Below are 25983 nucleotides of genomic sequence, written 5' to 3'. Positions count from 1 at the left end.
AGACAGAAACTCTTTTGATTTAATTTCAACCCATTGGTTCTGGTCCGACCTTCTTGAGCAACAGAAAACAACTCGGCACCCTCCTCTATATGACAGCCCTTCATGTACTTGAAGATGGTTATCATATCCCCTTTCAGTCTTCTCCTCTTCAGGCTAAACATACTCAGCTCCTTCAGCCTTTCCTCATAGGACTTGGTCTCCAGACCCCTCACCATCTTTGTTGCCCTTCTCTGGACACTTTCCAGCTTGTCTACATCTTTCTTAAATTTTGGTGCCCAAAACTGAACACAGTACTCTAGCTGAGGTCTAGCCAGAGCAGAGTAAAGCGATACCATCACTTTGCGTGATCTGGACACTATGCTTCTGTTGATACAGCCCAAGACTGCATTTGCCTTTTTAGTTACAGCATCACACTGCTGACTCATGTTCAGTGTTTGGTCAACTAAGACCCCAACTTCCTTTTCACACACACTACTGCTCAAACAAGTCTCCCCTATCCTATAATTATAGCATTTAATACATCCTATGATCCCTAATGTAGATATTTTAGTGGTCAAAGAACCACCTTCCTTTTTCACCAGCAGAAAATCTGTTTGGATCCAACCTAAATATCTCCTTTAACTCTGCCTTTAAAAGACATTAGCCCCGAAATTATCACATCTCATGTGGTCTGGACCTCTGAAAAAGTGGGTATCTAGCTTTTCAGGTGTCACCTTTGAAAATATGTCCACTTATTCCATACTGGGAAAAAGATATTGCATTATGTAATGTTTGTTTTAATAAGTGTTTATATATTACAAGACCAGTAATGCTCAGGACAGGTAAGTCCCCATTCCTTCATTCTAGTTACACTCCTGGAAAGTTTCCCTCACCTCTCTGGGTTTTCCTGACGTAGCCTTTCCTACAACTTGTTATGTCCTAATGACGGTTCTCCAGGGTGGATCTTCATGTGCCTGTGAAAAACTGAGGAGCTACAGAATCGTTTTTCACACACTGTGCATTTGTACGGTTTCTCTCCAGTATGTATCCTCTCATGTACAACAAGGTTTGATTTCTTACTGAAGCTTTTCTCACAGTACGAGCATGTATGCGGTTTCTCGCCCGTGTGTACCACAGCGTGTTTTCTAAGGTGAGAGCTAGAAACAAAGCTCTTCCCACACTCTGAGCACCCATAAGGTCTTTCTCCCGTGTGAGTCCTCTCGTGTATAACAAGACGGGATCTCTGGCTGAAGTTTTGCCCACAGTCCAAGCAATGGTACGGCTTCTCACCAGTGTGTGTTCTTTTATGAGTTTTCAGTTGAAAACTGGTCCGAAAGCTCTTCCCACACTCGGAGCATTCGTACGGCTTCTCTCCTGTGTGGGTTCGCTTGTGTTTGATAAGAGAGGCTATCTCCCTGAAGCTGTTGCCACAGTCCGAACATTCATGCGGCTTCTCACCCGTGTGCGTCCTTTTATGTATCACGAGCTGGAAACTGATCCGGAAGCTTTTCCCACACTCAGAGCATTCATATGGCTTCTCTCCTGTGTGGGTTCTCTCGTGTTTCACGAGAGAAGCTCTCTCACTGAAGCTTTTCCCACAATCTGAGCACTTATGCGGTTTCTCACCAGTGTGTGTTCTTTTATGAAGTTTAAGGTGACAGCTGATCCTAAAGGTTTTCCCACAGTCCGAACATTCATACGGCTTCTCTCCTGTGTGCGTCCTTTCATGTTTAATTAGGGCACCTCTCTCAGTGAAGCTTTTCCCACAGTCCGAGCATTGATGTGGCTTCTCTCCTGTGTGGATTCTCATATGCTTAACAAGTATCCCTTTTTCACCAAAGGCTTTCCCACACTCTGAGCATTCATACGGCTTCTCTCCAGTGTGGGACCTCTCGTGCTTAATCAGGGTGGATTTTGCGTTGAAACTTTTGCCGCAGATTGAACATTTGTACGGCTTCTCTCCTGTGTGGATTCTTTTGTGCTTCACAAGATTCGTCCTCCAGCCAAAACTTTTCCCACACTCGGAACAGATGTATGATTTCCCTCCCGTTTGGGGTCCTTCATGTGGAATGAGGGATACTTTGTGGTTTGAGATTTTCCCACAATGCAGTTTACCCTTCACCAGCACCTGCTGGTTTTCAGGAACGCTGAAGCCATGAGGCCATTGTTCCTCATTATCGGTGACTGTTGTTTTCCTACACTGCAAAGTACCGTCATATGAATTCTGCTCACCTTCCTCACAAAGGAAGGCTCTGCTCACTGGGAAGTTTCCATGGTGCCATTCCTCCTGTTGATTTCCATGCTTCTCTTCCATCTCAGGTGCCCAGAAAAAATTTCCTTCAGCTCTTCCCAGTGATATTGCACTGATGTCCTCTGGCTCAGATCTTTCCAGCTCAAGGGGATCATGCTCATTCTTGGGCGTATGCCCATCACATTCTGGAACGAAGAACCATACATTTAGGGTGCTAAGCCCTGACCTGGATAGCCCAGCCTAGCCTGACCTCCTCAGATATTGGACGCTAAGCAGGGTCGGCCAGGATGGGAAACCACCAAGGAAATCCAGGGTTGCAACGCAGAGGCAGGCAATGGCAAACCCCCTCTGAATGTTTCTTGCCTTGCCTAAGGGGTCGCCATAAGTCAGCTGCGACTTGACAGCACTTTTCACCCCCACCAAACCCGTAGAATTAATTTCTTTGCAAATTCTATGAGAATCAACAAATACCCCTGTTCTAAGCTAGCCAGTTACATGGCCTTTGTAAATAGTTTCAATGGTTACAACACAAGACTGCTGAACTTGAGTTCGTTCACAAATTCAGAACAATGGACCCCCCCAGGGCTGAATAGGGACATAGTAATCTTGTCTCACTTTAAAAAAAGGTCTTCAAGTCACAGCTGACTTATGGCGACCCCATAGGGTTTTCAAGGCAAGAGACATTTAGAGGTGGTTTGCCATTGCTTTGCCTCTGCATAATGACCCTGGTATTCCTTGGTGATATCCCATCCAAATACTGACCAGGGCCAACCCTCCTCAGCTTGTGAGATCTTATAAAATTATGCTAGCTTGGGCTATCCAGGTCAGGGCTTTCACCTATTATACAGATACAAGTTTGCCATCCAGCCTCCCAAAGCTGCTTCTCCCAGCTAGACCCAGTTTGCCCTGCTTCCTCCTGGCCTCATGTCCTGACTGCTAGAGAATCATGACGAGGGTTGCCAACAAGCTGGAAGAAAAAAAAATGTCCTGCCCTTGCCAGGTGATCTTGTTTACCTCCACGCCATAAAAAGTTTCAGCTGCCGATTTCCACACATTAAGAAGAACATGCCACTGAGTCGCAACCAATGCATGGACAGGGTGTTCCAGGCAAGAGACAAGGTAGTTTGCCAACCACCTTCCTCTGAGTATTCCTCTGTGGTGTCCCATCCAAGTACTAAGCGTGGCCGACCCTGCTTAGCTCTCAAATTCCGACAAGCTTGGGCTGAGCCTCTATTGACAGGGCATATTTCTCCAGGCCTGCTGGCAACCCTAATTGGGACCCATCTTGCCGTCCTGACCCACAGTTGGACAGGATTCCCATCTTACATCCTCTGGTTTAGCCCTGAAACTCCCCCCCCCCCCCGATATATATAGGAGTGGGCTTCAGTGAATAAGGCAAGATATTCTGTACATACTCTTTCAGTCCCTAAATGTCAGGACGCAAGATGGCCGCAATAATGATGCTGAGGCGATGCCCACTGTTTTCTTGGAAATTAACACAAAGATGAATGCTTGGATTTTCCAGCAGCATCTACTTCGCAGCAGCCCAGGATCCAGTCTTTATGCCTTACCCAGAGATCCAGTGTCCCAATCGCTCTCCTGCTTGATCTCCAGGGGGATCCGCAGCTTCACAATCTCCAAGGGATCTTCCTCTGACTTGGGGGATTTTACTACCACATCCCCCAAGGGTTCCAGTGTCTGAAATGCAAAAGAGGGGGAATCAGTCAAGTCACAATGAGTGATTTTGGAGAGCAAACCACCAAGGTCTGCCCTGCCCATCCCTCTCCTTGTCGAGTAGCCCCTACTTTTCCTTTACTTCTATAAAGGGCCTTCGGACATGTAGTTCAGAGGGTGCCAGATTTCCACAGTATGGACTCAGATGCCTTGGGAAAACTATGTTTCCCTGGGTGTAACAGCATTCAAGCTAGCAGCCCCAGTCCAGCATGTGGGTATGTGTCCAGGAACAATTCAAAGTCCTGGAACTTGTATCTAAAGGACTACCCACCAGCTTAGATAAATCCAGCCCCTTCCTTTTTGAAGTGTCAGCTTTTCAGCCTCTGTAAGGTTTCTTGCGATAGCACCTTTCCTTTGGACCAGTCCCCCAGAGAAGGTGGCCAAAGCTTCCTTGCTGGCCAGCAAGCTTCAGCAGAGCCGCATTATTTCACCAAGTTTCCGACAAAGTTTCTGAGCCCTTCTGGCACTTCTCTCCTGATTCTGCAGCAATCAGTTTGTTTCATTGTGACAGGATTCCAACTGAATTCACAAGTCTTCAATTACTATTTGAACAACATTTCTGGTTCGTTGACTGAAACCTTTTCTTTTTAAGTTGCTGTTCTTATATTTTTATAGTAGAAAAGGGCAAGAGTCCAGTAGCACCTTAAAGACTAACAAAAATATTTTCTGGTAGGGTATGAGCTTTCGTGAGCCACAGCTCACTTTTTCAGATATCTGAAGATGTCTATCTACAGATATCTGAAGAAGTGAGCTGTGGCTCACGAAAGCTCCTACCCTACCAGAAAATATTTTTGTTAGTCTTTAAGGTGCTACTGGACTCTTGCCCTTTTCTACTACTGCAGACAGACTAACACGGCTACCCACTGTGAATTATATTTTTATAGCTGTTCTTCATGTTTTTTTTATTGAAAGCCACTATTATTGAAGATGGAGAGGGACAAACTACTATTCAAAGAACAAACCACCTCAGCCTCGCAGAGTGGTTGTGGAATGCTTGAATACTGACAATGCTATATAAATGCAAGGTAGTATTATTAACGCAGCTTTCTATGATCACCACCAAATTATTTAAATCAAAAGCCACACGTGGGTCAAGATGGTGTCACAGCTGCCTATTGGGCATTAAAATCTCCCACGTAAAATGGTTATGAAATCCCCAACATGGAATACAGCTCTAATCTTTCCCATGGCAGGAGAAACCTAGATCTCTTGGGAAGAAAAGTCACACCTTCTGTTCTGGTTTCTCAGCCTCCTCTAGGGCTACCACCTGGTAACACACTTCCTGGGGACCAGGCATGAGTTCCTTGGCATCAGCACTGCCCCCAGGGTGGTGTCAAGCATTCAAAGGTCGGATTCTGTCCTGACAGCCCAGAATCCTTCTGGGAGTAGGAATCAGGTGACCACAGATACCCAGTCCCATGCCTCTGCCTGGTACCACGCCCCTACATCCCCCAGTATCATTAGATTATCCCTCTGGGCCTACAGACAGGCCTGCCTGTCAGATGCAGTGTACCCCAAATACTTGCCCACACTAGGGTTGCCAACTTTTGAATTGGACCATTGTGCTGCAGTCCTGTTAACAGCAATTGGTTTTACTCCAGGCCAGGAAAAGCTGGACCTGTTGATTTCTAAGTATTCTGGTAAAGGCCAAAGGGCAAACCAGGTCTTTTATTTTATATTAACTTGCCATTTGGCAATCCCCCCGGATCTTAGGGCCAGATAACCTGGCCCCAGCTCTGCATTTACACAGGCAGGATCAATCAGGAACTGCTCCAGGGTCACTAGCTCTGGAATTTGCTCCATGGTGTATCTCTTGGACTGTATGTATCCCATGGCTGGCAAAGTTTTCAGAACTGGCTCAGTACCTCTTGGGGGCCCTCGTCCTCCTGGTAGCAGAGCTGCCTGAAGTGTTGGTGGTCCATCTCCATGCTGACGATGCCCTCATCCAAAATCTCTTCCTTCACTTTCACAGAAGAATCTGGGTTTCCTTCAGCTCCATCACACTCTCCGGGGTAGTGGTTCCCATGCTCTCCTGCAGGCCACAGTCCGCCACCCGCTTCGCTGTTGAAGGAGGTCTGGTTTTCCTTTGAATTATCTTCAGAGGAAGACAGAAGCCGCTTTGTGGCTTCCCACCCCTGGTGAGGGGATGCCACCGTCTTTAGAAACTCCTTCCACTGGGAATCCCAGCACTGTTCTTGACCTTCATCTGGTTCTTGCTTAATCTGTTGCGGACCTTCCAAGGTCAGAAACTCTCCGATGGTCCCGACTTGAATGACATGAGGGTCTCTTCCTCCCAATGCCAATCTCTCCTCAGGTTTGGCTGCTGGTGGCTCCTGCTCCTCCATTTTGAACCACAGCTGCACTTCCTGGACTACAACAGGAAGTTAAGAGTTTGAGTGCCACGTAGGGCCACAGCAGCATTTGCTCAATGAATTCATAGAATCATAGAGTTGGAAGGGGCCATAAAGGCCATCTAGTCCAATCCCCTGATCAATGCAGGATCAGCCTAGAGCAGGGGTGGGGAACGTCAGGCCCAGGCTGTTTAAGGCCCACAAAATCATTTGGTCTGGCCCTTCGTGGGTCCTGGCAGATCTCTAGCTCAGAAGGATCTAAGACTGGTGATCTGCCCCCTCCCGTGGACAGGAACAGCCTCTATTCAAGGTGGATGTGAGTTTGTTTTGCTGAGAAAAGGAACCTTCTTTCCCCCTTGCAGAAGAGTCGTTAGCTATGGAGTTGCTAGGACCGCCCAAGAAACTGTATTAACCCTTTCCCACCTGGGCCATGGAGAAACGTATTCCCTCTGTACTACAAGAGGGCTGGGGGAGGAAGTGGCGACAATGGAGGGGTTAAAGGGGCAGGACCAGAATGTGCTGTGGGGGGGGGGGAGTTCTTAGCCAGTGTGTCCTCATTTCATCCCTGCAGGTGGAGGTAGCAGGAGCCAGCTGTAAAATCCGGCCCCGACCATGCGGAGTAGGAGAAACTCCAGCATGTGGCTGGATGGCTATGCCTGGCTGATGCAACAGACCATCCTGTGCCACCAGGTGGGCAAGTGTGCCACTGGTTGGATGCCTGCCTGCTTGCCCGTGCCGGGGTGTGTGTGGCATCTGGGGCAGCTGCCTGCGTGGGGCTTGGTCGGCTAATTTTTAGGTTGATAATTTTGTATGGCCGCCAAATGATGTTATAAATATCCAAAGGGCCCTTGGAGGAAAAAAGGTTCCCCACCCTGGCAAGTGTTCGCCCAGCCTCTCCTTACAGACTACCAGTGAGGGGGAGCTCACCACCTCCCTAGGCAGGTGATTCCACCGCTAAACTACTCTTACTGTAAAAACATTTTTCCTAATATCCAGCTGGCTACCCCACCACATTCAAAATCAAGGCTCCTGTGGAGAAGGAAAGATTTTTGCCTGGCACCTAGAGCTCAACAAGCTTGGAGCTAAGAGAACCACTGTGGGCAGAAAAATCCCATAATCCAGGTGCCACCATAGAAAAGACCCTGTAAATCATGGGCGTCAAACATAAGGCCCGAGGGCTGGATCCAGCCCCTTGAGAGCTCTTATCCGGCCCTCGAGGCAGCCACCCCCCACTCTCGATCTGGGCTGGCGAGGAATGGGCCAGACCAAGTGACATTTATGTCATATCCGGCCCTCATAACAAATGAATTCGACACCCCTGCTTGTACGTGGTCACTAAAATTGGGGGCATACAGAACAGGATTATTGTTGCAGATCTGAACTGACAGGCAGGTTCAGTGGTGTAGCACTTAGAGTCTCTGATTCAGCCAAAGGAGTCCCAAGTTCAAATCCTTACCCAGCTGTGAAACTGACTTGCACGGCCTCAGCCTAGTCACTTCCTCATCCGTTTACTTCACAGCATTGGTGGGAGGCTAAAACCAGGAGGAGAAAGCTCATGTCCAGCTCCTTAGAGGAAGGGCTAGATTTGGAAGAGAAAAAAAAAAGACAGATTACAAATGTCTTGGTACCCCTTCCTTTATGAGAATCTTATCAGCTCTAGGGCAGGTCATGCATTTCAATATATATATTATGAACAGCTGTGTATCAAACCCTTGTGCCTATCTGATTCCTTGTCTGCCAATGTTTGAGATCTGACTGAATTTCAGACGTTCAGGACCTTCAAGTGCCTGGAAGGAAAGGAAGAGACCCCTTGATCTGGAGGGTGCCTATATCCAGAGTAAAAAGCATGCCGAACCATTAGCAGGAAAAAAAATACTTTCCAGGAACAGGATTCCTTTTATTAGGACCACCCACCAAAATATTACAAATTAGTCAGCAAGCCCCTCTGTCTCTTAACAATGCAACCTCAGCCCCTTCTTTTTTTCTCTCTCCACAGCCACAGATTTCGGTTTTAGCCCCTGTGCATATTTCCTCCCCCACTTCACACTCACCTGCACCCTCTAGTTTTTGCATTCAACTCACCTCCACGTTTCTCAGCAAAGGTGGGGGGGAGCAGAGGGAAGACAGGGAGGTGGTTTCCTCCTGTCACCCCCCTTCATAAAAAAATTTTCCTGAGCCTCTCTAGGCAAAGGAGCTCTCTGCGCTTAACCCCTTGAGGCTCTGTGAAGAAAAAATTGGGTGCGAGGCGTAGAGGCATTTTTACGTCTGGCAAACCAAACTGGACGCAGAAGAATCTGACCAGGAAATACTGCTTCCTGCAACTAAATTGCAAGAATCTGACCAGGAAATACTGCTTCCTGCAACTAAATTGCAAGAATCTGACCAGGAAATACTGCTTCCTGCAACTAAATTGCAAGAATCACTGGCACAAGACATGAGGAAGGTCACTAGTTTGGGGATCATTGCCCAGAGTGTTCTTTCAACTGGGTAGTAGCCTTGTTAGTGTGTGTGTGTGTGAAGTGCCTTCAAGTCGCAGCCGACTTATGGCGACCCCTTTTGGGGTTTTCATGGCAAGAGACTAACAGAGGTGGCTTGCCAGTGCCTTCCTCTGCACAGCGACCCTGGACTTCCTTGGTGGTCTCCCACCCAAATACTAACCAGGGCTGACCCTGCTTAGCTTCTGAGATCTGACTAGACCAAGCTAGCCTGGGCCATCCAGGTCAGGGTGTTAGTCTGCAGCAGAACAACATTTGAGTACAGGCCAGCAACCTTTTCTAGTTAGATTCCAGGCAAGTAGTACCTTAGAGACCAACAAGATTTTCTGGGAATAAACTTCCAAGAGTCAAAACTCCCTTCCTCAAATTACGAGTAGGAATGGAGATTGCTGAGTCTTTATATCTTAGTCAGAAGGTGGGAGAAGTTTGTAAAGAAGGCTTGTAAAGGATGCAAAGGCTCCATGTGCATACCAATCAGATGGACTTAGCATAGGGGAAAATGCTACAAGGCAGAAAATTAGCACTGAACTGTTGGGAGGCACTAGAGATCATATTGCAAATTTATGTTGGTTACTGGAGCAAAGGTGAGAATTTCAGAAGAAAGTCAGCTTGTGGTGCATAGATTACAGCAAAGCTTTATTTGTGACTCATGAAAAGCTATGGCTGGTTTTAAAAGAAATGGGTGTGCCACAACATCTGATTGTTCTGATGTGCAACCTGCACTCTAGACAAAAGGTTACTGTTAGGACAGAATATGGAGAAACAGAATGGTTTCCAGTTGGCAAAGGTGTCTGACAAGAATGTATTATATCTCCCTATCTCTTCAATCTCATCATAGGGTTTTCAAGGCAAGGGTTGGTCAGAAGTGGTTTACCAGTGCCTCCTTCTGCATGGTTAGCTGTAGTGGCCCTGCCGTTGTCTACGAAAGATCCTCTGCCTCTGCCACCTTCCACTACTGCTGCCGCCCAGCAGCTAACCTTCAAGGATTCCTCTGCCCCCATCACCATTGAAACTGCCTGTTCTCTTCTGCGGATGTAGCCATTGATCCCTGAAGTGGGTGGATGCATCTTCATCTAGTGTCTCAGCTGTGATCATTCCATCTTGAGTGGCTCTGCTAGGAGTTTAGTCTTGATAGAGTCTAGACCCCTTAAGGCATTGCTCCGCTGACACACACAAACCCCCTCACCATTCCCTATTACTATTGTATGGGTGTGAAAGCTGGACAATGAAGAAAGCTGACAGGAAGAAAGTAGACTCCTTTGAAATGTGGTGTTGGAGGAGAGTGTTACGGATACTATGGACTGCCAAAAAAACAAAGCTGATTTAATCTGTTATAGATTTAATCTGTTATAGATTAAATCAAGCCTGAACTGACCCTAGAAGCTAAAATGACTGAATTGAGGCTATTGTATTTTGGTCGCATGATGAGAAGACAAGAGTCACTGGAAAAGACAATCATGCTAGGAAAAGTCGAAGGCAGCAGGAAAAGAGGAAGACCCAACAAGAGATGGATTGACTCTATAAAGGAAGCCACAGCCCTCAATTTGCAAGACCTGAGCAAGGCTGTCAAAGATAGGACATTTTGGAGGAATTTCATTCATAGTCGCCATGAGTCGGTAGCGACTTGACGGCACTTAACACACACATTTCTTCAATCTATATGCAGCATGTATCATGAGGAAAACTGGATTAGATTTAGATGAAGGTGGAGTGAGAATTGGGGGAAGGAACATTAATAATTTGAGGTATGCCAATGATAACACTTTACTGACAGGATATAGCAAAGACTTGAAATGACTACTGCTGAAAGTTAAAGTGTCAAAGCAGGACTACAGCTGAACATCAAAAAGACAAAAGTAATGACTACTGGAGAATTGCTCGACTTTAAATTGGACAACGATGAAACTGAAATTGTTCAAGACTGTCTTATCCTTGGATCCATCATCAACTGAAAGGGAGACTGCTACCTAGAAATCAGAAGGAGTTTGAGACTAGGAAGGGCAGCCATGAAGGTGCTAGAAAAGATTATAAAGCTTAGGTCTTGCAAACTGAAGGCTGTGAAACATGGAGTCAATCTATCTCGTGCTGGATCTTTTACTGCTGCCTTTAACTTTTCCCAGCCTTATTGTCTTTTCCAGGGAGTCTTCTTCTTGTGTTCTCATTATGTGACCAAAGTATGATAGCCTCAGTTTAGTCATTTTAGCTTCTAGGGAGAATTCAGGCTTGATTTGATCAAAAGCCTACTTATTTGTATTTTTGGTGATCAATGGATTATTTGAAATACTTTGTTAGTCTTTAATATGCTGCTAGATTTGAATTTAGATTTGGAGGGAATCTGCCACTAAATGCAGCTTTTCTTACCCCTACAGAACAATTTGGTACTGCCAAAATTCCCTCTGCATTTTTGGGCCTGGGTTCTAATCCCCATTCTGCCACAATGCTTGCTGGGGCAGTAGCTCTCTCGCGCTCAGCCTAACCTACCTCACAGGGTTGTTGTGAGGATCAAATGGAGGTGGGGAGAGCCACATTGGCTGCTAGGGCTGCCATCCTTCCTGGAGAAAAATGTCCTGTACCTTTAACAGAGACTGAGGCTTTCTATGGCATTGAAAGTAAACAGCCTCACCTGGTAAATAACTTTCCATTAAGCCTCCCTGAAAGTAACAGGATATTTTTTTTCCTCCAGGCCTGTTGGCAATGCTAATGGCAGCACTGAGCTCCTTGGAGAAAGGGTGAAATAAAAAAATGGAATAGATAGATGGTATGGTTGCCAACAGGCCTGGAGAAAAATGTGCATAAAGCTGATGTTGAAGGCACCAGATTAAAAGTTGGCAACACCACCATGGGTGTGTATGTTTGGTTCTCGTTGTTTACAGGGTTTTTGTTGTTGTTGTTGTTGTTGTTTACTTAAGGGCAAGGCTGCCTACAGATGAACTGGCTTGAGAGTCAACCCAGCTTCAAGCCCCTTTTCCACGGGAGTCAAAAGACATGAAAACCGAGCTACACGAGTTAAATTCACAGTGGGTAGCCGTGTTAGTCTGTCTGCAGTAGGAGAAAAGGGCAAGAGTCCAGTAGCACCATAAAGACTAACAAAAATATTTTCTGGTAGGGTATGAGCTTTCGTGAGCCACAGCTCACTTCTTCAGGTATTCTTCAGGTATCGTGTAACTCTGTCAATTTAACTCGTAGAAAAGGGCAAGAGTCCAGTAGCACCTTCAAGACTAACAAAAATATTTTCTGGTAGGGTAGGAGCTTTCGTGAGCCACAGCTCACTTCTTCAGGTACCTGAAGAAGTGAGCTGTGGCTCACGAAAGCTCATACCCTACCAGAAAATATTTTTCTGATACCTGAAGAAGTGAGCTGTGGCTCACGAAAACTCATACCCTACCAGAACATATTTTTCTGATACCTGAAGAAGTGAGCTGCGATCTATGGCTCACGAAAGCTCATACCCTACCAGAACATATTTTTCTGATACCTGAAGAAGTGAGCTGTGGCTCACGACAGCTCCTACCCTACCAGAAAATATTTTTGTTAGCCTTGAAGGTGCTACTGGACTCTTGCCCTTTTCTAGGAGTTAAATTGACAGAGTTCCCTTTCCTAGAAAGGAGAATAGGGCAGGGAGGAGGGGAAAGCCTGCCTCTGCGGTTTTCCAGCTGCGTTGGGAGTGGACCGAGGCAGGATTTAAAAGGAGATGCAAAGCTCTCAGGAAGGGGTTGCAAACGAGCGATGGTCGGGGCGGGTCCGACTTGCTCGTTTGGATCACCCGCACCCCGCGAGCACATCTGGAAGGCTGAGATTTGCCTCCTGCCGCTGGGTCTGAGCTTGGCAGGATCCTCCTTCCTCCCTCCTGCGCTAGGAGAAGAGGGCTGGCGGGGGGGCTTCCCCACCTGAACGGACGGGCGCTGTGCTTTCCCTTGGGACTCAGCAAGCAAGGCGAGTGTCCACTTGGGCTGAGATTCCCCAGGTGGGTCCTTTCTAATTGATTTTGGGATGACTTCCTCGTTTTCTTTAATATTTCCTGGGCGCTCCCCTCCTTTTTTTTTTTTTTTTGCTTACCTGCTCGTAAACTTATTTCCCCCCCCCCCAAAAAAAATAATCTGGTGCGGGGGGGAGGTAGTTGTGAATTTCCTGCATTGTGCAGGGGGTTGGACTAGATGACCCGGGTGGTCCCTTCCAACTCTACGATTCTATTGAGACCGCAAGGTAGACTTCCCCTGACTGTGGAAGAAGGGGAAGTCTACCTTGCTGCCTCACTATGATGGTGGTGAAATGGATGTATGGGTATGTTTAGCCTGCGGAGAAGACTGAGAGAAGGGGCATGATAACCATGTTCAAGTACTTGAAGGGCTGCCATATGGAGGAGGGTGCCCAGTCGTTTTCTGTTGCCCCAGAAGGTCGGACCAGAACCAATGGGTTGGAATTAAATAAAAACAGTTTCTTGTCTAGACATTAGGAAGAATTTTCTAACAGTTACAGCGGTTCCTCAATGGAACCGGCTTCCTCGGGAGGTGGTAAGCTCTCCTTCCCTGGAGGTTTTTAAGCAGAGGCTAGATGGCCACCTGTCAGCAATGCTGACTGAGAAACATAAGGACGTAAGATTCTATGAGCTTAAGTAGATGATGAGAGGGAGGGCATCTTGGCCATCTTCTGGGCATGGAGTACGGGGTCACTGGGGGTGTGGGGGGGAGGTAGTTGTGAATTTCCTGCATTGTGCAGGGGGTTGGACTAGATGACCCGGGTGGTCCCTTCCAACTCTACGATTCTATGATGGTGGTGAAATGGAACCTCCATGTTCAAAGGCAGTGTACCTCTGTAGGTGGCTTGCTGTTGGAAAGTCAAGAAGGGAAAGCTGTTGCCTTTTTGTCCTCCTTTAGGGCTTCCCAAAAACACTTGGCTGGCCCCTACTAGAAATGGGATCTTGGAATTTACACTCTAGTGCCCTTCTGTTCTAAAGGACAATCAGAGCAAATTGGAAAAGGTGGTGGTGTTGAGGCTATTGTACTCAAAAAAGTACCGGGCTCATCTTTGAAGCATAACTCGGATCTACACCTTATTAATGCTTTCTGGATTTCCACAGTCAAGTGCCAGTCTCAGAAAGCAGGTTTGGGGTGACCCCAGGGGGGCGGAAAACCCTTTCTGAGTTAAAAAAACAAGCCGTTTCGAGAGAGCAGCTGAAAACCCCTTGAAGTTAAGCCCCCCCCTTGCTGAAATCCTTCGCTGGATCCAAGTGGGAGCTCTTGTTTGCCGCATACTCGCTTTATTAACTCATTTATATATATATTTATGCCGTCAAGTCACAGCTGATTTACTGCAACACCTTAGGGTTTTCAAGGCAAAAGACATTCAGAGGTGGTTTGCCATTGCCTGCCTCCAAACTCATGACCCTGGTATTCCTTCCAAATACTTGCCAGGGCCGACTGACCCTGCTTGGCTTCCGAGATCTGAGGAGATCAGGCTAGCCTGGGGCTATCCAGGCATGTTTTATAAAACCATTGAATTTCCGTTTCAGTTCTGGTGGTTAAGCTGGGATCGAAAACGATGGAGCCGAACCTAGGAGAGCCCACGTCAGGAGAGGAACTGGAGGTGAACGGAAGAGAGCCCCATCTGGTCCAAGTTGGGACGATTAAAGAGTTCCTGGCTGGAAATCTGATGGCTGTCAAACAGGAGCCAGCCGAGGGGCTGCCGGAGGAGTGGGAATTGCAGTGGCAGGAATTCTTGGCCACTCTGGAGCCCCAGGACTGGGCGAGGAAGACCCCACAGCTGACCAGCGCTCAGTCAGCTGAGGACTCAAAGGAGCTGGAGTCCTCCTTGAAGGGCATGGCTGATACCCCAGGAGGGAAGGGAGCCCAACCCTCACCAGGCCCTGGAGGGGCGGCCTGCAATAGTCTGGACCCTTCCTTGAACGTGAAGGAAGAGATTCCAGATGAGGAGGACCCCGCCAGCTCAGAGATGTGGCGCCGCCGCTTCAGGCAGTTCTGCTACTGGGATGCTGAGGGCCCCCGGGAGGTTTGCGAGCAGCTCTGGAGGCTGGGCTGTCAGTGGCTGAAGCCGGAAACCCGCACCAAGGAGCAGCTCTTGGAGGTGCTGATCCTGGAGCAGTTCCTGAGCATCCTGCCCCTGGCAATGCAGCGCTGGGTCCAGGGACGTGGTCCGGAGACCTGTGCCCAGGTGGTGGCCCTGGCCGAGGGCTTCCTCCTGAGGGACGGAAGAAAGGTAAATAAAGGGTGCTGCAACTTGGGTCAAGAACTGGGAGGGAGGCGAATATGCAGCCAAATGGGAGACTGACGAGATACCGACTAAAAAAGACTGGATAAATAAGATGCTGGAATCGACAGAAATGGCGAAACTTACAGCTTTGATAAATCAGACTGATAATGTACAATTTTGGGGGGGAATGGGAGGTGTGGAGAATTTACTGTGAAAAGCAATTTTTAATGGGACCATTTAAAGGATACTCTTTGATTTAATCCCTCATATATATTTTGTATTATGGCTACATCAAGGTATTGAATTAACAATTAGACAAGACAAGATAAATACATACTAATCGAACAAGATGGGGAATAGTTCTGTTAGCAAAAGTATATACAATTTAAATTAAGATGGAAGAGAGTGAGGGGGGAGTCATTTTATGTTTTAACTACTACAATTATTTCCTTTTTATTACCTTATCAAGTTTTAAGTAATTGGTGTTTTTATATATGTTAATAAAATGAAGAAAGCAATAAAAAAATTATTTAAAAAAAAGAAGAACTGGGAGGGAGGCCTTTTTTATTTGCCTCTGTGCAGAAAAGTAGCCCCGGAGTCCCTTTTCTGAATGGTCTGCACCTGCAGCAGAATAAAGTGGCAGAGTGGAGTGTAGCCTGCAGGGGGAGAGAGTCACTTTTGTATAGCTCACCCCTGTGAACAAATGTCCCTGCAAATCATCAGAGGGAGAATTATTGTCCTGCTGTAATTGTTGAATGATCAGTGGGGCACTTGCTGTACCATTCCAGACTGCAGGGGCAGGACTATCTCCCCCCCCCCTGCCAAGTGCCCCACTGAGGCAAATTGAGGCCATTTGAGTATGTATGAGGAGATAGCGTGGGGTAGTGGTTAGGGTGTTTGGCTAGGGTGAGAGAGAACTGGGTTCAGCTCCTCCACTCTGCCGCGAAACCCCTGGGCTGGTGGCTCTCTCGACTCCGCCTAACCCTACCTCACAAGCTTGATGTGAGGATAACAATCGCCTCTTCCAGAACGATGTACGTTGCCCTGGGCAGGGAAATTTCCAGCCATGCTCTTGAGGCATTATGTTTGCATTCTGCATGGAACGCCTCTGCAGGCTTAGTTAGGTAGCGAAATCTGTCTGTTCATTCCTCCTTCCAAATAAGACAGCCTGATTTCATTCAAAGGAATTATACCAAGAAAGAAGCTGTAGGAAGTAGGATGCTGGACTAGGTGGACCATTGGTCTGCCCGGGCGGGGCTGGCCTATCACTCTTATACATAAATGCCTCTATTCCCTCTTCTTTGTTTGGTTGCAGTTACTGGAGCCCAAATCAAAACCAGATCCGTCAGGTGTGGTGCAGACGCAGCTGTCCCTGGAGATGGTGAAGGACGAAGGTGACTCTGAGGCCATTTTGTTGTGTAAGGATGTGCATGCTTGGGGGGGCGGGGAGTGGCAGAAAGGGGCTTAATCTCTTTTCTAGCTATAAGAGAATCCCTAACCGCATTAAAACACTTTTAAATTTCTATGCTGTGTAGTGGTTAGAGAGACTTTGGCTGTTATCGCATTATGTATTCCCAGTGATGTATTAAGAGTTTGAAAATGTTATAAAAAACATCGCTTTAAAAGGGTTTTTGGATGCCATGGCTAAAAAATGGTTGGAAGACGTCTTCACAGCTAAAGGGGCCAAACAAAGTGTGAACAGTATTTTTTATAACGTTTTCAAACTCTTAATACATCGCTGGGAATACTTAGTGCGGTAACAGCCTAGGATCTGGGAGACCCAGGTTTGAAGGCCCACTCTGCTGTGGAAGCTGCTGGGTGATCTTGGGCCAATCACACACTCTCAGCCTAACCTACCTCACAGGGTTGTTGTGAGGATTAGGTGAAAGAGAAGGGAACAATGTTAACTGCTTTGTGTCCACACTGGAGAGAAAGGGCAAAGTTTTGTTTTTTTCCATCAAGTCACACCTGATTTATGGCGACCCCGTGGGGTTTTCAATGCAAGAGATGGTCAGAGGTGGTTTGACATTGTCAGCTTTCGCACTAAGACCCTGGCATGACTTGGTGGTCTCCCTTCTAAATACTGACAAGACCCTGCTTAGCTTCTGAAATCTGACAAGATCGGGCTCGCCAGGGCTATACAGGTTAGGGCAAGGACAAGGTATAAATGAAGTAAATAAATGAGTATATATCTCAGAAAGGAAGAAAAGGCTGATTTTTAATATTTCAGGGTTAACTAACACATTGTCGTGATCCTGTCTGTGTATCCTTTATGGTGCTTCCTACTGGTGTAGTGTAGAAGTTAGTATCAGACTAGGAAATAGGGGATCCTGATTTGAATCCTCCCTGGGTTTCAGTACTGAAGCATCCAGAGCATAAAAACACGCTTTGACATGAGGCAGAATGTTTCTTTTGCATCAACCCACCTCCTTTTTTCATATTGAATAATTCACACCAGTATGGTTCTTTTACAAATGTACAATTTTTAAAATTTGAACCCAAGCGTTTTTTATTTGCAACAGATGTTGGCTGTCTTGGCCTATCTTGGGGCTTCCAGCCCATTACAGATGTAAACTAGCTTAGCCTAACTTAGTGAATGACCTCTGTACTTTTCTTGATCACTTTTGAATTTTATATAATTACACTTCATTGTACTTCCTGCGTTGCATGACCTCCTAACCCTGCTGTTTTTAAAAATCTCTGCACAAGAGATTGCATCTGAAGGAGTGGACTCTAGTCCACAAAAGCTTATGGAGGAACAAAATGGTCCTGGTGCTTAAGATGTTTAAGATACCACCATCCTCCTAGTTTGTTTCTGTGTACATAGAGACTATGGTAACCCTGCTTCATGCTCTGTTTTGAGTCTTCCTCGCTCTTTTCAAGTTACATGATTCTCTTGTTTCATTCATCAGGTAATGGGCAAGTGAGAGAGAATGAGAAGACCCTTCTATTGGAAGGACCTGTTCACATGACTGATGGTAGTTCTTTGGGAAGAGTAAAAGGAGGATTTTCCCAGGTTCCTCAGCTAGAAGAAACACCTGAAAGCCAGCATAGACCAGGAAGTCCTCATAAAGACCATCAAAGGAAGACAACACAACGAACGGTTCTTTGTGAAGAAAGTGAGGAAGGTTTATGGGGAGGTACTTTCCAAGATGAAAACTGTAGGTGTGTGAGAGAGAAAATGGAGACTGAGGAAAAACACATTCAGGACTCTGACATCCCTGAGGATCCAAAACTGCAGGTGGGAGAAAAGCTGTATGATTGCACATACTGCTGGGAAGGTTTCCAAGAGAAATCTTGCCATGCTAAACATGAGCGAACCCACACTGGGGCAAAACCACAGGAATGTACCGAATGTGGGGGATGCTTTCGTTCCTCCTTTCACCTTAAAAACCATAAACAGGTACACACTGTTGAGAAACCACATCAGTGTTCCTATTGTGAGAGTAGCTTTAGCCAAAAATCGAGTCTCATTACTCACGAGAGGACCCACACAGGAGAGAAACCATACAAGTGCTCGCAGTGTGGGCTGTCACTTTCTAGGCGTTCTCACCTCCTGAGACACAGGCTTATCCATACTGGAGAAAAACCATACAAGTGCTCCGAGTGTGGGAGAAGCTTTGGTCAGAAAAACAACCTCATTATCCACAAGAGAATTCACACAGGGGAGAAGCCATACAAATGTTTGAAATGCGGCAAGTGGTTCCGTGAGAAAGCGTCCCTTAATAGACACGAGAGAATTCATGTTGGAGACAGATCGTTCAAGTGTGCAGAGTGTGCCAAAAGCTTCCTCTCTAGTTCTGACCTGGGGAAACATAAAATAACGCATAAAGAGCAGAAACAGTATAAATGCCCACACTGTAAGAAAGGTTTCAGTCAAAAATCGAGTCTCCTTACCCATGAAAGGACTGCCCATTCAGGAGAAGAACCGTATAAATGTTCTTACTGCGGGAAATCGCTTTCTCGTCATTCTCACCTTGTGAGGCACGAGAGAATCCACACAGGGGAGAAACCACATATATGCACAGAGTGCCACAAAAGTTTTAGTCAGAAAGAGAACCTTCTTAAACACCAGAAAACTCATACAGGGGAGAAGCCATACGAATGCTCAACCTGTGAAAAAAGGTTTATCGAAAAGGCATCCCTTGTAAAGCATAAGAGGACCCACATGGGAGAGAAACCCTACAAGTGCTCAGAGTGTAGGAAAAGCTTCGCTTCGAGCTCTGACTTTCAAAAACACAAAAAATTACACACAGGCAAAAGCATGTAGATGTTCAGAAAAATTTCAGCAGAGGAAAACCGACGATCGGTAGTGAGCGAATTCCATATACCAGAGAAACTTTTGAACTATAGCTGGATCTACCCAAGTAACAAAATGAAGTCACAGAAGTGGCAAAGTAGCCTGGGTTAAGGTACCTGGAAGGCAGGTGATATCATCTTTGAATTCTCCCTTGGTTTAATAAGAAAATCTCTGTAACTAGAAAACCTCATGGCAGCAGTTGAGGCTTTCTCTTTCCTGTGTTAACCTCCTAGCTTGAGGTGACTTTTTATTTTATTTACTGGGAGGCACATTAAAAACGGCATTCCCTGTCTGTAGCAGTATGTTCTACTCAACTGTGTAAGGTCAGCTTATTCTGCTTCATGCGTAGACCAGGCCTTGGGTTTGCCCATGCCCCACTGAAAGCAGTGGAACTCAATGCCGCTCTGAGATCCTGATCAGAGTTGGGCCTGGGTGTGCAGGTGCCTCAGGTGTCATGTGTGGAATTGTCATGTGTGGAATTGTCTTTTCACAAATATCTGTGAGTCAAACAGATGGGTCTTCTGATCTGTAGTTTGCTGTGAAAAGGAACAGCAACGGGCCCCAATATGGATCACAATGCTAGAGAAGAGTTTTCATGAAAAGGTATTTGCTCAACCTGTGTTATTTCCTGGTTGAAAAGCTCCCTACAGACATCCTTCCATCTGCCTGGGAGGGGAAAAGGAAGTATAATGTGGCCATTTATTCATGGAAGGTTTTGCATTGGATTTGCCACTCTTTAGATGCACTTTTCCCCCATCCATATTCTCAAAACTCAACAATAAGCCGCCATGCAGAGTTTTGAGAATTCAGATGGGGAAAATGTGCATCTATAGTGACAAATCCAATGCAAAACCTTCCATGAATAAATGGCCACAGTGAGTACCTTCCATTTTCCTCTCAGGATTTAAACCACTACTATTTATGGGGTGAGAGTAACTCTCCCTCCCCCCCGAAGTGGCTTTCCTAGCACCACAGCCCAATATTTGTTCCCTATTCTGTGGCTGCTTTTAGCAATTACAATACAGGTCTGGGATTTGGTCGGGGGGGGGGTGATGAGTGCCACGTGGGGCTTGCCCTGCGTTCTCTTGAGTAAAAATGGCTGGACCGAGGGAGGCCCATCCGGTGCAATGAGTGAATGCAGGAATGTTTAGAAAGGGAGCTGTGAATTTAGTTCTGGGGTAATTGTATACTCCTGTGGAGGTTAACAGGGGGAAAGGGGGGATTTGAAGTGGTGACGGGTATCACCTTGTATGGGTCGCATCAGAATTAAATTAAAAATACTTGAACTTCGTCCATCTTCTCAGTGTATTTTAAAAGAAGACATTTTCTACCACAAGTGATAGAGGGGAAGGGGGGACATGGCTACATGCTGATGGTGCTTTAGATGGTTTACCAAAAGAAATTGTCATTGGGCTTAGTAGTGGCTACTCAGCCACCACAATAGCTAAATGAAACCTCCATAGGCAGAAGAAGTATATCATTAGGGTCAGGCAACTGAGGAGGGTGGCTGCATTCATGTCTTCCTTGGTGGGTAGGCTTGCCAGGTCCCTCTTAGCAACTGGCGGGAGGTTTTTTGGGCAGAGCCTGAGGAGGGCAGGGTTTGGGAAGGGAAGGGACTTCAATGCCATAGAGTCCAATTGCCAAAGCGGCCATTTCCTCCAGGTGAACTGATCTCTATCAGCTGGAGATCAGTTGTAGACTAGGTGGGGTCTGTGTAGGGGCAGGGTTGCCAGATCAGGCTGGGAAACTCCTGGAGATTTGGGGATGGAGCCTGGAGACAACAGGGACATCAGGGGTATACAATGCCCTTAGAGACGACCCTGCACAGCAGTCATTTTCTCCAGGGAAACTGATCTCTGTAGTCTGGAGATGAGCTGTAATTCTGGGAGATCCCCAGGTCTCACCTGGAGGCTGGCATCCCTAGGTCTGTGCCAAGGCTGTTCTTGGGCTGTTATGGCCTCGTAGACACAGGTAAAGGAGATGCCCACCTTGAAATGTACCACTTTTTCGGGGGGGGGTATGAATTCCTGTATGGGATGCTCCTGCGAAACTAGCAGGGGAGGGTGGCTCTACCCTAGCCTTCTCCCTGGCATTCAGGCGTTCTTCATTCTGTGTCAAAAGGATTTTCATTTTGTGTGTGTGCTATAAAACTTAATGTATGCTGTGCAGTTATAAAACTTAAATGTATGCTGTGCAGATAAAATTCTGGATGAGAGACCCAAGATATCCACCCAGAGCTCCGTGGAGGAAGGGTGGAGTACAGTGGTAACCCTTTGGTGACAGGACTGCGCAGTGATCACAAAAGGAGGAACTTCAGCCAATGAGAGCAGTACAATGCATAGGGGCCTCTGTTTGGCTTGTTGGGCCATCCATTCTGCAGGTCCAGAATAATGATTTTGAGTTCCCAGGACTCATTTGTGAATCATAAGATCATACAGTTGGAAGGGGCCAAACAGGCCATCTAGTCCAACCCCCTGCTCAATGCAGAATCAGCCTAAAGCATCCCTGACAAGCGTTTGTCCAGCTGCTGCTTGAAGACTGCCGGTGACGGGGAGCTCACTTCTCTAGGCAGCCATTTCCACCGCTGAACTGCTCTTGCTGTAAAAAAAAAACTTTTCCTAGTGTCCAGCTGGTACTTTCCACCCAGAATGTATTCCCATTGTGAGTGCTACCCTCTGCTGCCAACAAGATCAGCTCCCTGTCCTCTAAGCGACAGCCCTTCAGATACTTAAAGAGAGCAATCATGTCCCCCACTCAATCTGCTCTTTTCCAGACTGAACACTCCCAAGTCCCTCAGCCTTTCCTCATGATCCTCACTGTAGATGCCGGGGGCTGAACCTGGGACCTTCTGAATGCAAGCAGATGCTCTACCACTGAGCCACGTCCCCTCCCAAATACCATTATTTGCTGCATCGGTTTCCTGAAAACAGCTTCCCATCACAGTGGCGTTCAAATCTTCTTCTGTCACTTTCCGCATAAACTGGTTTGCACATTAATCCTGGAACGCCTATGCTTGCTTGATTTAAATAAAAGTTGGGGGGGGGCAGTATGAACCATGAGGCAGGCAACGTACAAGAAAATCAGATGTGCTGCTTGACAGAATTAGACCTGGTTTATACATGCAGTATAATTAGGTGGTAGAAAGGATGGTAGCAATTCAGGCTACACGTGTGAGGATACTACGGTTTTAAATTTTCCTCCAAAAAGCTCCCTGCAACTTAAAAAACAACAACAACCCAGAACAAACCACCTGTCCTTCTCCCTGGAGAACTAGATTTCTGCATACAGGGAGATTTGTTTGTAAATAAGGGGGCATTAAAAAAAACAAAACGCTCCCAGCTGTTGCCTTAGCAGGCTCACAGTGCAATCCTGTGTGAATTTTTCTCCCATCTAAACCCCATGAAACCAATAGCTTTCACTAGAGCAACTCTACATAGGATCATATTGCCAGCCCTGTCTACCACCTCACCTTGCTAAACCTTTGCCTCATTTTAATGCACACTTCTGTGCCAGATTTTTCACAGTACTGTTTTAAAAAAAAACACAAGATGACATTTCCAAAAGTTGTTTTGGTTTTATATAAGAATGGGGGGCATCATCTAGACTGTGTGGTGGGGGGCTGCCACCCAAAGCCGACTGATTGGCCAGGTCATGCCCCCATCACCTGGATCAGGGGCTACTGAGAGGCAAAGGAGGGTGAGACCCCCCCTCAGCTGGGCAGTGGGGTTGGAAGCAGCCTGCATGACCCAGATGATAGACATGCTCTCAGTCTTCCCACCTTCTGCCAGATTATTTATTTACCTCAGTTATACCCTCCTTTCTCCCCGATGGGGAACCAAAGTATTACATTATTCTCCTCTCCTCCATTTTATCCTTACAACAACCCTGTGAGGTAGGTTAGGTGGAGAGGGAGTAACTGGCCCAGCAAGCTTGCATGGTAGAGCGGGGATTCAAATGTGGGTCTCCTAGCTCTCAGTCCAATAATTTAACCTCTACACATTAACATACCGGACGTTGGGTCACAGCGCTGCTTACTTTTCAGGCAACTTTCATCTTAAATTCATGGCTATCTGCTTTTGCCTATAAGTTTCTCTTTTGTAAGGGGGGGTGTCATCTTTCATTCAGGGTCAGCTTTCTTTCGGTAAATATACAGTGTACCTGTGTTTAAAGAATGGCCAAAAAACCCAGCAATGACAAGAGACACATCTCGCGATTTAATAGGCATGCCACAAAACTTCCATCATTTCTTTTTTATCCTATTGGTCACAAGACTACAAGAGACATAGTAAAGGGTAACATAGGAAAGAGCAATCAAGAAAGGCAGAAGTAACAAGAGGCCCGAAAGAGAAGAGTAGGGGCACCAAGATTAATATATTCTGAATGTGCAAAAGTGGACACAGCTGTCAAAGCAACCGGCCAATAGCACCCCCACTGTTCAAAAGAGAGACACTCTATGAAACATAATGTAATGGAAATGCAAGGAAAAACAAACGGTTTAGCTTAAAACTTGTAATTCAGACACATCTGTGCCCCTTCTAGCCCATCCCAACCCACCAAATCAGGGCAGATAGTTTAATGCAAATGTGTGTATAAAAGTTATATTAGAAACATGGCTAACTCTAAAAATCCCCCTCCCCAATGCAATGCAATTCCACCCCCCTGCATACAATTAATCTACAATGCTACAAAGACACTGGTGTCAAAACACAAGAATCTGAAGCAAGGTTTACTTCTCTCTTTCTTTTAGAGATTGGAGTCCTGAACAAACATTTCCAAGCCTTTCAGCACTGACCTCAAATTTCCGGGTGCCTGGACCGGAGGTGCAACAACATCTTTTTACAGCACATTGTTAAAATATACAAATGCCAAGTGAGGTTTGCGCCAGACTCTCTGGTGACTAATTTTACAAGGAGCATTTAGGCCGAGGTACATTGAGACTCTACTTACAGATATATAGCTATGCAACCTTCAATCAGGAATAGGCCCTGCCGTTTGTCCCCCATACGGAAAAGGACCAAGGTGTCACTCCTGGTCAATTTTCCAAGATGCAGGCAGCAGTTTTGAACTTTTGGTTAGCTGAAGCAGTTTTGATTAGCTGAAGCTAATCTCAAGTGTTTGAGCCACAGTGTAACTTTATACCTACATGGAGCACTTTCTGCCTGAGACTAACCACTAAGGAACATTGGAGCACTACCACAAACAAACAAAATAGGTTCTGGGCACGTTTTTTTTGCATTGCCAAAGATTCTGGGGAATTTTCTAGGTCTCTTATTCAAACTGTTGGGCCTCATTGTCTGTGTTATCATAAAGAACTCACATGCTGTAAGACAAGTGGTTGCCAAATCTGTGTTTCAGCGAAGCCCGTGGTTTCTCAAAATCGTACCAATGATAACATCATTAATGGGGGATAAACCTCCTGGAACGTCTCTTTGGCTACCATGATCGGTGTTGTTCTTTGAAGCGTTGGTTCAGCATCCTTCAGAGTACACACAGAAAGCTTGCTAACAGCCCTTGCCAACAGCCCTTGTGTGTGTGTGTTTTAAAACTTTTAATTGCAACCCCCAAACAGAACATGTTTTATATACTCCTTGTGATGTGGAACATGCCCCAGAATCCTCTGCAGCAGGCAGGGGTCCCTCACCGTGCAAGTTCACACAGGATTCCCTGAAAACAGAGAGTCTGAAAGCGACTCATGTAGAAGAATTCTGATAGTCTTTTGGGGAAAATTTATCTGCTGTTACTGATCTCATCACAGAGTAATGAGCTTTCCAAAACAAAACACCCCCCAAGTTTTCCAGAACACAGCTGGAAAAGAAGTGGCCTATATTTTTCTACAGGCACTGCAATCGACCCGTTTTTAATGCTTGTGGACATCCTTAGGGTTTCAATCCTGTGTGACTTTCCTGATGTGTGCGAAGAGCAGTGGGAGATGCAGGACTGACAAAAGGAAGTACTCCTTCACACACCACAAAATTAATATTGAGGAACTCGCTGCCAAAGGATGTTGGTCATGGCCGCCGACTTGGAAGGCTTTAAAAGGGGAGTGGACACATTCATGGAGGATGGAGCTACCAATGGCTATTAGTCATGATGGATCTCTGCTCCCTCCAGCACCACAGGAAATGGGGAGCATGGGTGGGAGGATACTACGTAGTCATCTGCTTGTGGGGTTCCTAAAGGAAGCTGGTTGGCCACGGTGTCACCAAAATGCTGGACTTGATGGGCCTTTAGTCCAATTCAGCATGGCTCTTCCTATGTTCTTAACAGAGTCATTAGTTCCTAATTGAAGCCTAACATCAGTGTGATGGCAACAAACCTGTATTTTTAAAATGTGGGTCTGTCCTAATTGGGTATAAACTGGGGGTTGAGATGGGTGAAGGCAAGGGTGACTAAATCCTTCCAACGCACCTGTGGTCTCTCCATAATCAGACCACTTCAGGGATTTGCTCTAAGGGGGACACACTTCCCCCAGGTTATCTCCAGGTTTGGACTCCCCGCTGGACTCACTTGTATGTGGCCTAGGGCTTCACAGCTCAATCATCCCCGGGGACTCTGCTCCTAGCAAGATTCAGTTCCCCCCCTGGCAGCTCCTCACAGTCTGTCCCTGTCCTGTCCAGACCTCTTCTCCCAGCTGGACTCGCTTCAACCTGGCTGAAGGAAAAGTGT

The 25983-nt window shown here is 46.4% G+C and overlaps 2 protein-coding genes across 2 annotated transcripts; one reads left to right on the top strand and one right to left on the bottom strand.

The window, feature by feature from the left end:
• Positions 1-872: 872 nt before the first annotated feature.
• Positions 873-2293, bottom strand: LOC130472795 (zinc finger protein OZF-like). Its single transcript, XM_056844228.1, has one exon. The coding sequence runs from the start codon at positions 2291-2293 to the stop codon at positions 902-904; it is 1392 nt and encodes a 463-aa protein (XP_056700206.1). The 3' UTR covers positions 873-901.
• Positions 2294-14348: 12055 nt separating this feature from the next.
• LOC130472787 (zinc finger and SCAN domain-containing protein 21-like) lies at positions 14349-25972 on the top strand. The gene is made up of 3 exons (XM_056844216.1): positions 14349-15023; positions 16333-16411; positions 25935-25972. The coding sequence occupies exons 1-3, from the start codon at positions 14349-14351 to the stop codon at positions 25970-25972; spliced, it is 792 nt and encodes a 263-aa protein (XP_056700194.1).
• Positions 25973-25983: the final 11 nt, after the last annotated feature.

The sequence above is a fragment of the Euleptes europaea genome, chromosome 1 (assembly GCF_029931775.1).
Source record: "Euleptes europaea isolate rEulEur1 chromosome 1, rEulEur1.hap1, whole genome shotgun sequence".
In the NCBI taxonomy this organism is placed as follows: Eukaryota; Metazoa; Chordata; class Lepidosauria; order Squamata; family Sphaerodactylidae; genus Euleptes; species Euleptes europaea.
Note: the sequence above shows the minus strand (reverse complement) of the source record. Positions and strands in the feature narration are given on the sequence as shown.

Coding starts and splice junctions, on each gene's coding strand:
- LOC130472795 (XM_056844228.1), bottom strand. CDS start 2,293: ATGGAAGAGAAGCATGGAAATCAACAGGAGGAATGGCACCATGGAAAC.
- LOC130472787 (XM_056844216.1), top strand. CDS start 14,349: ATGGAGCCGAACCTAGGAGAGCCCACGTCAGGAGAGGAACTGGAGGTG. Junction 15,024..16,332: donor TCCTGAGGGACGGAAGAAAG/GTAAATAAAGGG, acceptor GTTTGGTTGCAG/TTACTGGAGCCCAAATCAAA. Junction 16,412..25,934: donor GGAGATGGTGAAGGACGAAG/GTGACTCTGAGG, acceptor TGTCCTGTCCAG/ACCTCTTCTCCCAGCTGGAC.